At 37.6% G+C, this 13852-nt stretch overlaps 1 protein-coding gene across 5 annotated transcripts in view; it reads right to left on the reverse strand.

Moving 5' to 3' along the window:
• SLC10A7 (solute carrier family 10, member 7) overlaps positions 1-13852 on the reverse strand; it is a 323647-nt gene that overhangs the window by 205436 nt on the left and 104359 nt on the right. For 3 of the 5 annotated variants that reach the window (XM_010843683.1, XM_010843681.1, XM_010843685.1), the window contains one exon: positions 9082-9120. The exons of the other annotated variants lie outside the window; for them this stretch is intronic. In XM_010843683.1, coding sequence (XP_010841985.1) covers positions 9082-9120 — 39 coding nt within the window. The remainder of the gene's footprint in view (positions 1-9081; positions 9121-13852) is intronic. 5 annotated transcript variants of the gene reach the window in all.

A 13852-nucleotide genomic window follows, 5' to 3' on the forward strand; every position in this document is an offset into this window, starting at 1 on the left:
TGAATTTATGTAAGTCATTCAGTTCAGTTCAGTCACTCAGTCATATCTGACTCTTTGCGACCCCATGAATCGCAGCACGCCAGGCCTCCCTGTCCATCACCAACTCCCAGAGTTCACTCAAACTCACATCCATTGAGTCAGTGATGCCATCCAGCCATCCCATCCTCTGTCATCCCCTTTTCCTCCTGCCCCCAATCCCTCCCAGCATCAGAGTCTTTTCCAATGAGTCAACTCTTCTCATGAGGTGGCCAAAGTGAAGGTTCTTTTTGGTTGGTAGAATCCACAAGTTTAAACAGTTTATGCATCCTCAGATGTCCTCTGCTTCTTTCTTCCTCTGCCCATGCACAGATTTGTTGTGGCAAGGCAGTGAGAGCTGAGTCAAAGGGGTATATGAAGAGTGGAAAATTATTACCTCATTCCCTTGCCCTGTCTTGGGACTTGATATTCTCACCTTAAGAATCGGTAATGCTGATGAAGACAGGAAACGTTAATTGTTTAACTCATCGCACTATCATCCACAGATCCCCCAAATATTAGCTTAATAACTAATAACCAAGTTAATCATGGTAAATTTTTAGCTTGGAGAAACAAAAGCAAAGAAATGAGAACCATCTACCAGATTAGCATCATTTACTATTAATAGCTAGTGGGTATCTCCTACTAATAGCTATGGACTAAACAGTTCTGTTGGAGAAGACTCTTGAGAGTCCCTTGGACTGCAAGGAGATCCAATCAGTCCATTTTGAAGGAGATCAGCCCTGGGATTTCTTTGGAAGGAATGATGCTAAAGCTGAAACTCCAGTACTTTGGCCACCTCATGCGAAGAGTTGACTCATTGGAAAAGACTCTGATGCTGGGAGGGATTGGGGGCAGGAGGAGAAGGGGATGACAGAGGATGAGATGGCTGGATGGCATCACTGACTCAATGGACATGAGTCTCAGTGAACTCCGGGAGTTGGTGATGGACAGGGAGGCCTGGCGTGCTGCGATTCATGGGGTTGCAAAGAGTTGGACACGACTGAGCGACTGAACTGAACTGAACTGAACTGAAACAGTTCTGTAGTTAGGCTGAATCAAATCCAGGAGATAGTCCTGCTTTTAACCAACTACTAAGATCCTGTTTCTCAAGGGCCTTTTACTAATATCCTGTCCATCCCCCACCCAATTTATATTTATTTACGTTTACCTAAATCTATATAGCAGCAAATACTTTTCCAGTTTGAAAATGGTGACATTTTAATAATTAATAAAAATAAAAATGAAAGTACATGGCTTTTGTTAAACGGTAATAAAATAACTTCAGTAAATTGGCTAGTTCTACACCAGTAGATTTCTTTAAATAGTAATGAAATCATTGCTTTAAAAAAAATCCATCATTATTTAAAAAAAAAAAAAAAAGTTGCCTCAGCCTCCACCAAAATTAGATTTGTAAGTTGCTGGTCATTCCTATAATTAAATCTATGTCACAAATTTGCAAGAAAAATGGTCACTGTGACTAATGCATTTACTTGCTACACAAGTCCTGTCAGACGGCACAGAGCATTATACTGCTGTAATGGAGTAGGTAAGGATTCTATACATTTTTATGAAGTAACAAAGACCATTTTTTATTTACAATGACTGTACTTCAGATAAAAGTTTGTTTGAGAAACGAATGAAAATACAGCTATCACAGGGTTTTCCTTACTCAAGCAATATAGCACACGTTTACCTCCACAGACATGCTTGGCACACAGGCATACTGGTTTTCTAGACAAGTGTCAGGTAGAAAATACTATAATGAGAGAAACACGAACATGGTCATGTTGCCAGAGCCCCTGATTCTGCTCATTTCCTCATCTGACCTCCCCAAATGGTTTTAAGTCACGTCTTTGCTGAAATGATTGAGAAACGACTCTAGAGAGCAGTGCTTCCATGGTCTTAGAAAAGTGTTGCTCAAAGTGGAAGTCAAAGCGAGATGACTTAAACAATGCACAGAGAATTAGTGATAAAACTTTCTTTATAAAAAATCTTTTTCAGTCATTCAGATTGCAGGAAGAGACAGTTCTTGGTTAGGTACTGATGCTAATTTTACTTCTTATCAAAAGCAGAACAGGCCATTGGACTCATAGTCTTGTGTAGGCAGTGGAGTACAAATTTCTAATAGCTGTTTTCTGTCCACAACAAGATTAGTTTTTATTTGCCAAGCTGATGTAGATTTTTGCTTTAAAATAAATTTAAATTTTAAAAGTCAGTTTTATTTAATTGATAATACACATAATATGCTGACATGTCAAGTCATAAAGGTGCCTGAAACTTGGAAAACATTGTCTTGAAAGCAATTCATGTCTTCCTTCTTGTCTTAATTTATTGTTACTTATTTTGCACATATTTATGTTTTATTTATTTGCTTCAGTATCTAGAAAAGTTCCTTGAATCTAATTGACTCTGAGTATATATGGGTTAATTTTATACCTTATTTTCCTATTTTGTGCCATACTGCTAGTTGAACCAATGGTACTTTTTAAAGAGAAAGTGGTCTAGTCTCAGCAATCCAGCTTCACTGTGTCCATTTACTCAAGGAGGCAAACAAATGAAACATACAGCATCATGATGGAGTTTGTTTTATAAGGTAGAAGCCAGCTTCCTATTGTCTAAATACAGTTCATAAGTTATTTTAAAGCCCAGGATGGGTTATTTAAAGTTATTTAAAGCCCAGGATGGGTTTGATCAAGTCCTTAGGGATAAAATGATAAACTTGAAATAGCATCCTGTAAGGTAGTACTTACATCCAGTGGTCACGTATGGATGTGAGAGTTGGACCATAACGAAAGCTGAGCACTGAAGTATTGATGCTTTTGAACTGTGGCGTTGGAGAAGACTCTCGAGAGTCCCTTGGACTGCAAGGAGACCAAACCAGTCAATCCTAAAGGAAATCAGTCCTGAACACATATTGGAAGGTCTGATGCTGAGGCTGAAACTCTAATACTTTGGCCACCTGATGAGAAGAACTGATTCATTGGAAAAGACCCTGATGCTGGGAAAGATTGAAAGCAGGAAGAGAAGGGGACGACAGAGGATGAGACGGTTGGATGGCATCACCGACTCAATGGACATGAGTTTGAGCAAGCTCTGGGAGTTGGTGATGGACAGGGAAGCCTGGCGCGCTGCAGTCCATGGAGTCACAGAGTTGGACACGACTGAGTGACTGAGCTGAACTGAAGGTAGTACTGAATATTGCTCAAAAATTCAGTTGCTTGCATTATTCAGTATCGTGCATTATAAACAAGTCATGAATTTTTGTGGAGAAACTAAGATCTCAACTGAATGACTTGGGTTGCTTAAGATTTTATTAAAAAATTAAGGAAAAAAATCAGCCATAGTTCTCAATATTGCCAAAATGAGTATTCCATAAACATAAACTAAAGTTAAAAATTGACATCCTAGATTTAGGTGAAAGGAAAACCAAGTTAACAATTAAGTCTTGTATGGTACCACTCTTAACCTTCTCCATTAATACTTGAGGTTCTTGATCTGATTTTTAAAAAGCAGTGTTGCACAACACTCAATGAGTAACAAAGTTAATATGCTTCCTCTCCAATCATTTGCTGTGTGGCTGAGCATATTTTTGTACAAGAAAGGAAAAATAAAGGTGATAAACATGTATTCCATGTTATTAAAACACAGTGTTTATGTTTGAGACTTTTTTTCTTTAGGCAACTATAATAACAGTATCAGTTAATTCTTAAATTTTTCTACAAGGATGGGCAATCATAGCCAATTAACCAAAGCAAAGAGGGAAGACAGAATAGTTGGGTAAGGGAAGAAGAATATGTGCTGGTTAGTTCTTTAGCTCAAGGTAAGCAGTTTCTTTTAACCCGTGGTCTAGCATAAAAAGAGATACAATTATTCGTCTTAGAATAGCTTCTGCTGGTTACAGCAACGGCTATTTCAAAGAAGAATTATGTAAAAGAAACTTATTTCCTGATATTTTAAATGAGATTTAGAAAGTACATAATGATTCTTAAAGATCTTTATTAGACTGGGTGTTATCAATTTACAAAAGTGACTTAATTTTGCTTAGGACTCTTTGCTGCTATTTCAGAACTCTTTACATTCATGTTGCCATGAATTGCTATAATGTTGTATAACATACTTGTTAGAAACTCAGTTTGGCATATTGACTTTGTTACTCACTAGGGTTTCCCTTTGGAGAAGGAAATGGCAACCCACTCCAGTATTCTTGCCTAGAGAATCCTGTGGACAGAGGAGCCTGGTGGGCTGCTGTCCATGGGGTCGCACAGAGTCAGACATGACTGAAGCAACTTAGCATGCATGCATGCACTGGAGAAGGAAATGGCAACCCACTCCTATGTTCTTGCCTGGAGATTCCCAGGGACGGAAGAGCCTGGTGGGTTGCCGTTCATGGGGTCACACAGAGTCAGACACGACTGAAGTGACTTAGCAGCAGCAGCAGCAGCAGCAGCAGCAGCAGCAGCAGCAGCAGCAGGGTTTCCCTTTAAGATTAGGAGCTACCAAAAATAAAATAGACTGAGGGATCTAAAAAGAAAGACTTCAAAAAAAATAATAATAAAAAAAAAAATAAAAAGAAAGACTTCTACTTTTTCCTTTTAATCTTTAACTTCTAATTCTTGAAGACATAGAAACACTGAAAGTAGCCTCCAAACCAAAAATGCTAACGGTTTAACAAATCATGTGATCTTTTTTTTTTTCAACACAGCTGACTCTTTTAAAGAAATGATTCTTTAACTGGAATTTTTCAAAAAGTTGCCAATATCTAAATCTATTTTTCTTTTAATCTTTCTTTTGAAGAGGAGGTAGTATATGAAATTGTTGGACTTGAAATACATGGCTTGACAAAGAAATATATTTACATATATACATATAAAATTTCATAACATTTTCATTATTCAGGGTGGTTAACTATCAAATTTTATTAAAGTCTCATCAAGAGGGAAATCTCAGTACACTTATTATGCTCCACAATTATTGTAAACCAAACAATTTAAATGAGGGGAGTAGATAATAACATTAACTTCTCAACTTAAAGCAATCCTCTGTGGCACAATTTTTAAATATTCTCTTGGTCTGAAATTTATGTAAATTGAATTCATCTATCATTAGTTATTAGCAGCCAGCTACATTTTTAAAAACAAAGTTTTCTGTAACAATTAGTCCTTTAAAAACAGTGTTTTAATTAGACCTGGGACATTATTAGACTAGCTATAATAACATGTATAGTAGTTTATTTGATATATCTAGATGTCTGAAGGGCTTCCCTCATGGCTCAGTAGGTAAAGAATCTGCCTGCAATGCAGGAGACACAGGAGATGCCAGTTCAATTCCTGGGTCAGGAAAATCCCCTAGAGAAGGGAATGGCTGCCCTCTCCAGTATTGTTGCCTGGAAAAGCCCATGGACAGGGAAGCCTCATGGGCTAAAGTCTAAAGGGTAGCAAAGAGTCTGACACGACGAGCTTCTAAGCATGTACTCACAATATCTGATAATCAACAAGGATGCCCAAAGAGTTCTTTCTTCAATAATTCATCTTATAAAAGCCTTTCATTCAAAGTTTTAATGTAATCTGAAGGAAACAGCCTTCTCAGACTCTATGTTGCAAATACAAAAGAAATAGTCAGTCAAAACCAGAGAATAATCACTGAATCAGTATTTCAGAATTATAGGACTTGGTCACAGATAACCTGTTTCTTCATTTTATAAATGTCCATGGTCATGCAGCAACAATCCATGGCAGAACTTCGACGAAACCTAGGCCAGTTATTTCTACCACATCATTCAAGCATTTTATATAGATTATCCCATTTAATCCTCACTTCAACTGTACAATTTATCATTACCTCATTTTATATATAGGGAAGGTTTTGTGGTTAGAATAGTATTCAGTCAAGTAAGGATTTAAAATCCAGACTGTCTAATTCAAGAATCCATGCTACTATCCATAATCCTAAATTTTAAGGATAGATAGATGCTTTTCATATGTAAGAAAATATTCTAAAAACCACTCTAACAAATACCACCCTTTAGGAGTAACAAAATAAAACATGTAGGGTATAGTTTGGAATTTTCTCCCTCTGAAATAAGCCCAGCTCAAGCACCAACTTCTCCCTGAAGCCATCTCATATTATTCAATGGAGCTTAATCTCTTAATTGAAACACTTGACAGTTGTTGTACACTGCTCTTTTGCAGAAAGGACTAGCTGTCTCTTATACATTCTTTTTTCTTAGTTAAAGAAATCCAATTTATAGCCCTTAGCAAATTGCCACATGCCCCAACCTCTCCAGTGGCTAGGTAGGACCATAAGGCTAAGTTCTACAATAAGATATTACTACAAGTACAGTGTTGGAATTCCAGGAATGCTGTTTAAAGAAAGCAGACTTAGGTTTCAGGAGAGCTCTTTCACGCTTTCCCAAGGTAAAGCCCTTGCTATTCAGGCTGGAGCTCCAGCAGCTATCTTGGACCATGAGGCTATGGATCCTGGAGGAGAAAGCTCTTTCTGACCATACCACACTTGGACAGCCTCCTTCCAAATTTTACATAATAGAGAAACAAACTTTTATCTTGTCCAAGTCACTATTATCTTTTTTTCAGGTAAATAAGCTGAATCTAACTAACTGATTTAAGTTCTAACTGATTTAGTTCAAACTTGCATATAGTTCATAAGGTTTGTTTGTAGCTATGCTGGTGCTGCTGCTAAGTCGCTTCAGTCGTGTCCAACTCTGTGCGACCCCATAGACAGCAGCCCACCAGGCTGCCCTGTCCCTGGGATTCTCCAGGCAAGAACACTGGAGTGGGTTGCCATTTCCTTCTCCAATGCATGAAGGTGAAAAGTGAAAGTGAAGTCGCTCAGTAAGTGTCCAACTCTTCATGACCCCATGGACTGCAGCCTACCAGGCTCCTCCGTCCGTGGGATTTTCCAGGCAAGAGTACTGGAGTGGGGTGCCATTGCCTTCTCCAGCTTATAGCTATAGAGAAGAACAAAAAAGTGAAAATATAATTATTTCTCTTATAACACTGGAACAAAACATCTCCAATCCTAACTTTTATTCTCAACCCTTCTGGTAATTTTCAGCTTTGGGAAAGAAAAAGGAAGGAAAGTAAAAAAATGGATCGATTCTGCCTCTCTGCCACTGCTCACACCTTTTCCTCTCCTTTCTTCTTTACTAGCTAAGTCCTATCACACTTCAAGGTCCAACAGCAAAATTGTTTCTGTCCAACCTTTCAACTCAGAGTTCATATCTGACAATCATATATCATCTACTAACATCTTTTGTTTGATTTCTTAGCTTTTTGTATTTCTTCTTCTGTGTTACCTTCATAGAAGAGTGGGATGATGTCATATTTTTTTGCAACTCTACAGCTTCAGAAAACTACCTCTGTGTGTAAGAGATCAGTAAATACTTCTGATTGACTCATTAATACAAAGGTGAAGAGATGAAAAAGAGCAAAAGACTAAGGAGTGAGAATGCATGACTTTTTAAAAATGAAAGAGCATAACAGAAACCCAAAAGAATCCCTAGACCAAGTTCGACTTCATTGAATTTTATGAAAGAATTCGGCCTGGTAGAACACACATCATGATATATTTATTGTTCATACAGTCAATGCACAGCTCAAACTGTACTTAGTGAGCTTGTCCTCCAACTGAGGGACTGTATTTTGCTTTAGTTATTCAGACAATTGCCTCAAAGTTATTTTGAGGCATTTTAAAGAGTAAGGGATCCAGCTTAAGAAACCATGTTTTATTAGTGGATATATATGAATCCAACCATATTAAAAAAAACTGGCTTCCAACAAGGACATATCTTACAGACAGTATGTTATCAATTGTGACAACATTCAGAAAATAATACTTGGATACGTGAAATAATGACCAGAAAATATTACTGAGTCTAAAATAAGTGGCTCCAGAGATCATTTTCATTAAATAGACTATTATCTCTCTTCTAAAACCCAATAATAAGAATACACCATGGAGAATAACACTACTACTTCTTTAAAAATAAGGTAGAATCTAAGCATGTATTTCGCAGAAGGTCACCACTAGAAGCTCTGTAACATGGGGACATTACAAGTTACACAGCACCGTGCAGAATTAACACCAAGGAACATGTTTTAAAGCTTCAACTACATTTAAAAACGTAAAATAACCAGTGACATAAAGAACATTTTAAACAGAGGTAACTGATATTTTGCCTAGACTCATGAACCAGTTTATCTACCTCACTGATTCCATTCTCAATTTTTTGTAAATCACTGCACCCCATACCTATTAGTGAGCTATATATCTAAAAATATAGCATTCTAATTTGTTTTCATGAATTTTGAGCCAAGTTTTAGGGAGGGTGTAAATAAAACCCTCAACTGACAGAAAACTCAGCTTCTTTCTCAGTCTTCCATAACACAAACCAAGTCTTTGTCATATCATCTATTTCAGAGATAATGATTAAAAAACGCTAAATTAGGATTGTCCTTATAATTACAATAGTTCTACTTATGAAAAATGAACTATTTTAATCTTTTTATATACAACTTATAGTTCACATGTCAAAAAACTGTATTTTCTTGCAAATGACTCGTTAGTTATTTCCTCATTTCAAATGTTCACATAGATTTCTCAGAAGTATCTAAGACAGTAGCTTCTTTGACAGTGAAATGTACAAAATAAATGACATGTCCACAGTTAATTAGCATTCCCTTTCTGACCAGCTGGGTCATGCTTCCTTTTCAAAATCCTCAGTCCCACTGATACAAAATAATAATAATCTAAAAGACCTCATTAAATGATCAATATATTAACATAACCTCTATAAGGAGACATATAGTGTTTTAATTGATTCCTTGAATCCATTAAATGGAATATTAAACCCAAGCCTCCAAATTATATTGTAAGAGAACATTTATTTATTAACTAATTTTCTTTACAGTGTGGAGAATGATACATAACAGGATTCAAGATTTTATATTTAACCAAATTTTTAAAAAATGTCTGATTTTCACTAAATCTTTCATACAAACATCACAACAAAAGTTATAAAAGACAAATTAAATCATGTTTACTTACCAAAAAACTTCCAAAGGCTGAATTAAATATTGCAGCTGCCTATAGAGAAAAAATGGGGGGAAAAAACTCACTGAAAGTAAATAGGAAAAGGAAAAGCAAAAACTATCATTCTCCCATCCCCTCAATATTCAAAACCTTAAAACACTGACTCTGTAAAGCAAAGTTAGTCACTGCTTACAATAATTGCCAATGGCCTGTCGTTTACTAAGATAGATGAACTGCAGCTTAGGAATTCATAAATAATGGGTCTCAAAAGCAAGCCAAAAAGGCTTGCCATGAGATGCTTTGAACCTATATGATAGTACTAAAGAACGATCACCAACAGCAAATCAAAGCCTTGTTGTTATTGATTTTGCTACTTGAGACTTAAAACAATCACAGGTTGATTTATTCACCCAAAAAAAGAAAGAAAGAAAAAAAAAAAAAAGAAGCAGCAAAAGGAAAGAAAGGAAGGAAGAAAAGAAAGAAAGAAAATTCAAATTATTGGAAAAGGAATACCAGAATTGTAACGCAAACAAACATGAACTACTCTTCATCAGAAAGCGTAAGTCCCATGAGCTACACTCATACAGTGAGATCTGCAGTTATCATACAACACACGTTAGAAATGTGAACAGTTGTTAAGCCCATGGAAGTTATTGCTACACCATTAATTCTAAAGTAGAAACAGGTAAGAAAAACTCCATTTGGTATTCAAAATTTGAAGAAGAAATATTTGACTTTGTGCTTACCTAAATATCCTGGGAATATATAGTAAGTTCTTAGCTTTAAATCAATCACTATATTCCATGAAGCTATACCTGAATTTCTGAGAGCTTCTCACGTGATTCCAAAAAGATAAAAACTTGTATAATATCCAATTTGATGGGGGAGAAAAGGAGAGAAAGAAAAAAATAATAAAAGGCAGAAGGAGGGGTAGAGAAAACCCATTGACATCTCCTGTAGATCCAGAGCAGAATTAAATTAAATTAATCATCACAGACACTAGCAGCCACATTGTAGTAAGAAGAGGATGTCAGTTTAGCCAAGTTTGAATAAGGTCCAAAGCCAAGCTAAGAGATGTAGCTGAAAATGCCTTCTGCTCCAGAAGAGGATGCAATGGGAGTGCATGGGTAATGAGATCCTTGGCTCCAGAGAGCTTAGCTCTCCTATTCAAGTTCATAATTAATTCAAAGCTTTGATAATTTCATTAGATTTCTCCTTTACTGGCCTTATCAATAAAAGATGGCACTGGACCACTGCTCCTCTGTGGCATCAACACAGACTCAGCTACAGACCAGGGAAACCTCTGCTCCCTGGCAGGGACAATGGCATATGGTCTTCTGTGTTGTACAGGGAGCAGAGGGAAGAAAAAAAAGATTTGGCTAAATAAAACATCACAGATGACAAAGGTAAACTATAGTAACATATTTAATGCAGCTTCCTGGAATCCCACTTTGGGATGATTCAAGAAAAAGTTTTATGTGTGGAGAAAAATAAGTAAAAGTGAATAAACAAATGAGTTGTGGAGAGATCAACAGGGAACTCTGCCTTCCTTTCTATAAAAATGCACCTTTCCCACAATGTTTATTTCTAGACTCTATCTTATGCTTAGAACCAGTTTCTATTTTTAGTAAATGGATGAGATATTCCCATTTGGATTCCTCTTCTTTCAATTTTTTTCTTTTCAGGGCCTTTTGCCAATCTTATACTAGGATCACTAATGGTTTTTCTCCAGCATTACAAAAAACACGTGGAACATCAGAAGGAAAAAGACTGGGAAGTCAAAGTAAACTAAGTATCAACTATGACTCATCAGATCAAACTGCCATTCTACCACTCCATCCTGTTCTTTTAACCCAAACCCAAGCAATATATTTTATGCGGATTGACTATATTCCCACATTTTATAAAATGGTGGTGATGACAGTGATGAGATATCTGAGGTATCCAAAGATGCTGCAGGCCATCTTCTTAGCTGTTTTCCTGACAGCAATGATGGATTTGAAATCATTCACCATGCAGTGGGCTCCGATAACCATTGGTGATACAGCTGACTGAGGTTCCGGGTAAATAGAGAGCTTTTAATTGATATATAAAGACATGCCTATCCCTTGACTTGAAGAGGAATTTCCAGCATGAAGTGCAAAGCTGTCCATGAACATGTCTCCGTCCATCTCATTTATGCTTCAAAATTGATCTTCTGACAGTGCCAAACCACTTGTGATTCCCTGCACTCATGCTGTTCCTTACCTCTTTGCTCTTTGGCCTGGCATGCCTTTCTGCCTTCCTCGACCCAGGGAACGCCCATGTATTTTAGTGACTCAGCTTAGGCACTGTCATTCCAAGAAGCTTCCAGTCACCTCCTCCAACACACATACATCCACACTTCTGGGTGGCCTGAGTGTCCCCATGCTCGCTGCCACAGCATCCTACAATTCAACTCAGTTCTGACACAATCTACCTGGAAATAGCATCAGATTCCCCGGGTTAAGGACTTAGGACCATAAGACGGTCCCCGTCTCAGACACCAATCAAGTCAGATTCCCCGGGTTAAGGACTTAGGACCATAAGACGGTCCCCGTCTCAGACACCAATCAAGTCAAGGTTGTCACCTGTGCTTCTGACCAACTGGTTCTAAATCAGAGCTTCCCATGACCAGTCCAGTCTAGCTTGATTAATTTGCTAGAGCAGCTCACAGAACTCAGGAAACCAACTTACTCACTACATTACTGCTTTATATTATATTACATAATTATTTTATATTATAAAAGACCATAACTCAGGAACAGCCAGAGGGCAAGGTACGGGGAAAGGGCTTGGCGCTGCCATGCCCTCTGATCACACTCCTCTCTCATCGCGTCCAGTGCTCACCAACTCAGAAGCTCTCAGAACCCATCCTTTAGTTTTCTATGGAGGCTCCATTACAAAGCATGATTGATTTAAACACTGGCCTTGGGGACTGAACCAAATAGTTCAATGAACCAATTCATTGGTGGCTGGATTGACTGGCGAGTTTAATGACTGAACTCCAGCCCCACTGCCCACCCCAAGAGATCCAACCTTCTCATCTCTGATCCTCTGGCAAGCAGCCCCAGTCCCAGGTTAGCTAGGGCCTTTCCAGAAGTCTCCTGATTAGCATAACCAAGGACACGTTGCCAACTCTCTTCACTTCAGAAATCCAAGTGTTTTAGGAGCTCTGTGCCAGGAATATGTATTACGTATTTCTTATTGTAATCATGAGGTGAAGTAGCTCAGCTGGGTCCAGGCTCTTTGTGACCCACCAGGCTCCTCCGTTCATGGAATTTTCTGGGCAAGAATATTGGAGTGGGTTGCCATTTCCTTCTCCAGGGAATCTTCCTAACCCAGGGATCGAACTCTGGTCTCCCCCATTGCAGGCAGACTCTACCATCTGAGCCATGAGGGAATCCCTGATTGTAATCATACCACACTCCTATTGTGTAAATGTATAGGTACACACACACACACACACATATACACAGATAAGAATGAAAAACACTGTTTTCTAAAGGGATCACAAAAAACCCCCTTCTTAACTACGGTTAAATTGGAAGGGAATTGAGTGGAGGTCATTTTTTGCATTTTGTTCTGTCCCCCTCCCCTTTTTTTTCTTTTTAACATTTTAAATTTCTATTTCTGAGCAAGAAGATGCTGAACCATTTATTGCTTGCATTTTAAATCTCTTTGTGTTAAAAAAAATGTATACATGTTTTATTTCTAAATAACATTTTGATTTCTAGTTTGCACAATTGTGATAACTCTGCTGCCTGACAAGCTGGAGGCTGAGAACTCTCTAGAACACACACCTGTACTGGGTGTATGAGAAGCCCCAGGATGAACAGAGGGCATCTTCTACGTGTGTCTGCAGCGTGTAAATACTTGGTTTTGAAAATAAACCAAAAATGGCGTTTTTATTTTTATATCCAAACAAACATGGCTATGTACAAGTTTCATGTCCTAAGATCAAACATGAGCCACCAAAGACAATTTGTTCTGAAAGGAGGACCCTCCAGGATATATGACCAGACTCTCTTAGGATATGAGTTTTCTGGAAGCCATACTGGAGAGGATCCGCTTATTTTTAAACAGAGGATTTCATTTATTATCTCATTTGCTAGAATCAACTTAATTACTCATTCCCCCTCTAGAATGTTTCATCACAAGAAGAATTTTGCCTAATATGTACAAGATTGTCTCATCACTGGCTAGAACAGCATCTGACTTGTAGTAAATCCAATAAATATTACTGAATCAAAGAATGAATGAACCAGCTTTTGGCTTTGTTGATTTTTGCTATGGTCTCTTTTGTTTCTTTTGCATTTATTTCTGCTCTAATGTTTAAGATTTCTTTCCTTCTACTAACCCTGGGGTTCTTCATTTCTTCCTTTTCTAGTTGCTTTCGGTGTAGAGTTAGGTTATTTATTTGACTTTTTTCTTGTTTCTTGAGGTGTGCCTGTATTGCTATGAACTTTCCCCTTAGGACTGCTTTTACTGTGTCCCACAGGTTTTGGGTTGTTGTGTTTTCATTTTCATTCGTTTCTATGCAAATTTTGATTTCTTTTTTGATTTCTTCTGTGATTTGTTGGTTATTCAGCAGGGTGTTGTTCATCCTCCATATGTTGGAATTTTTAATAGTTTTTCTCCTGTAATTGAGATCTAATCTTACTGCATTGTGGTCAGAAAAGATGCTTGGAATGATTTCTATTTTTTTGAATTTACCAAGGCTAGCTTTATGGCCTAGGATGTGATCTATCCTGGAGAAGGTTCCATG

Source organism: Bison bison, unplaced genomic scaffold, assembly GCF_000754665.1.
Source record: "Bison bison bison isolate TAMUID 2011002044 unplaced genomic scaffold, Bison_UMD1.0 scf7180017864184, whole genome shotgun sequence".
NCBI classification, from domain to species: domain Eukaryota; kingdom Metazoa; phylum Chordata; class Mammalia; order Artiodactyla; family Bovidae; genus Bison; species Bison bison.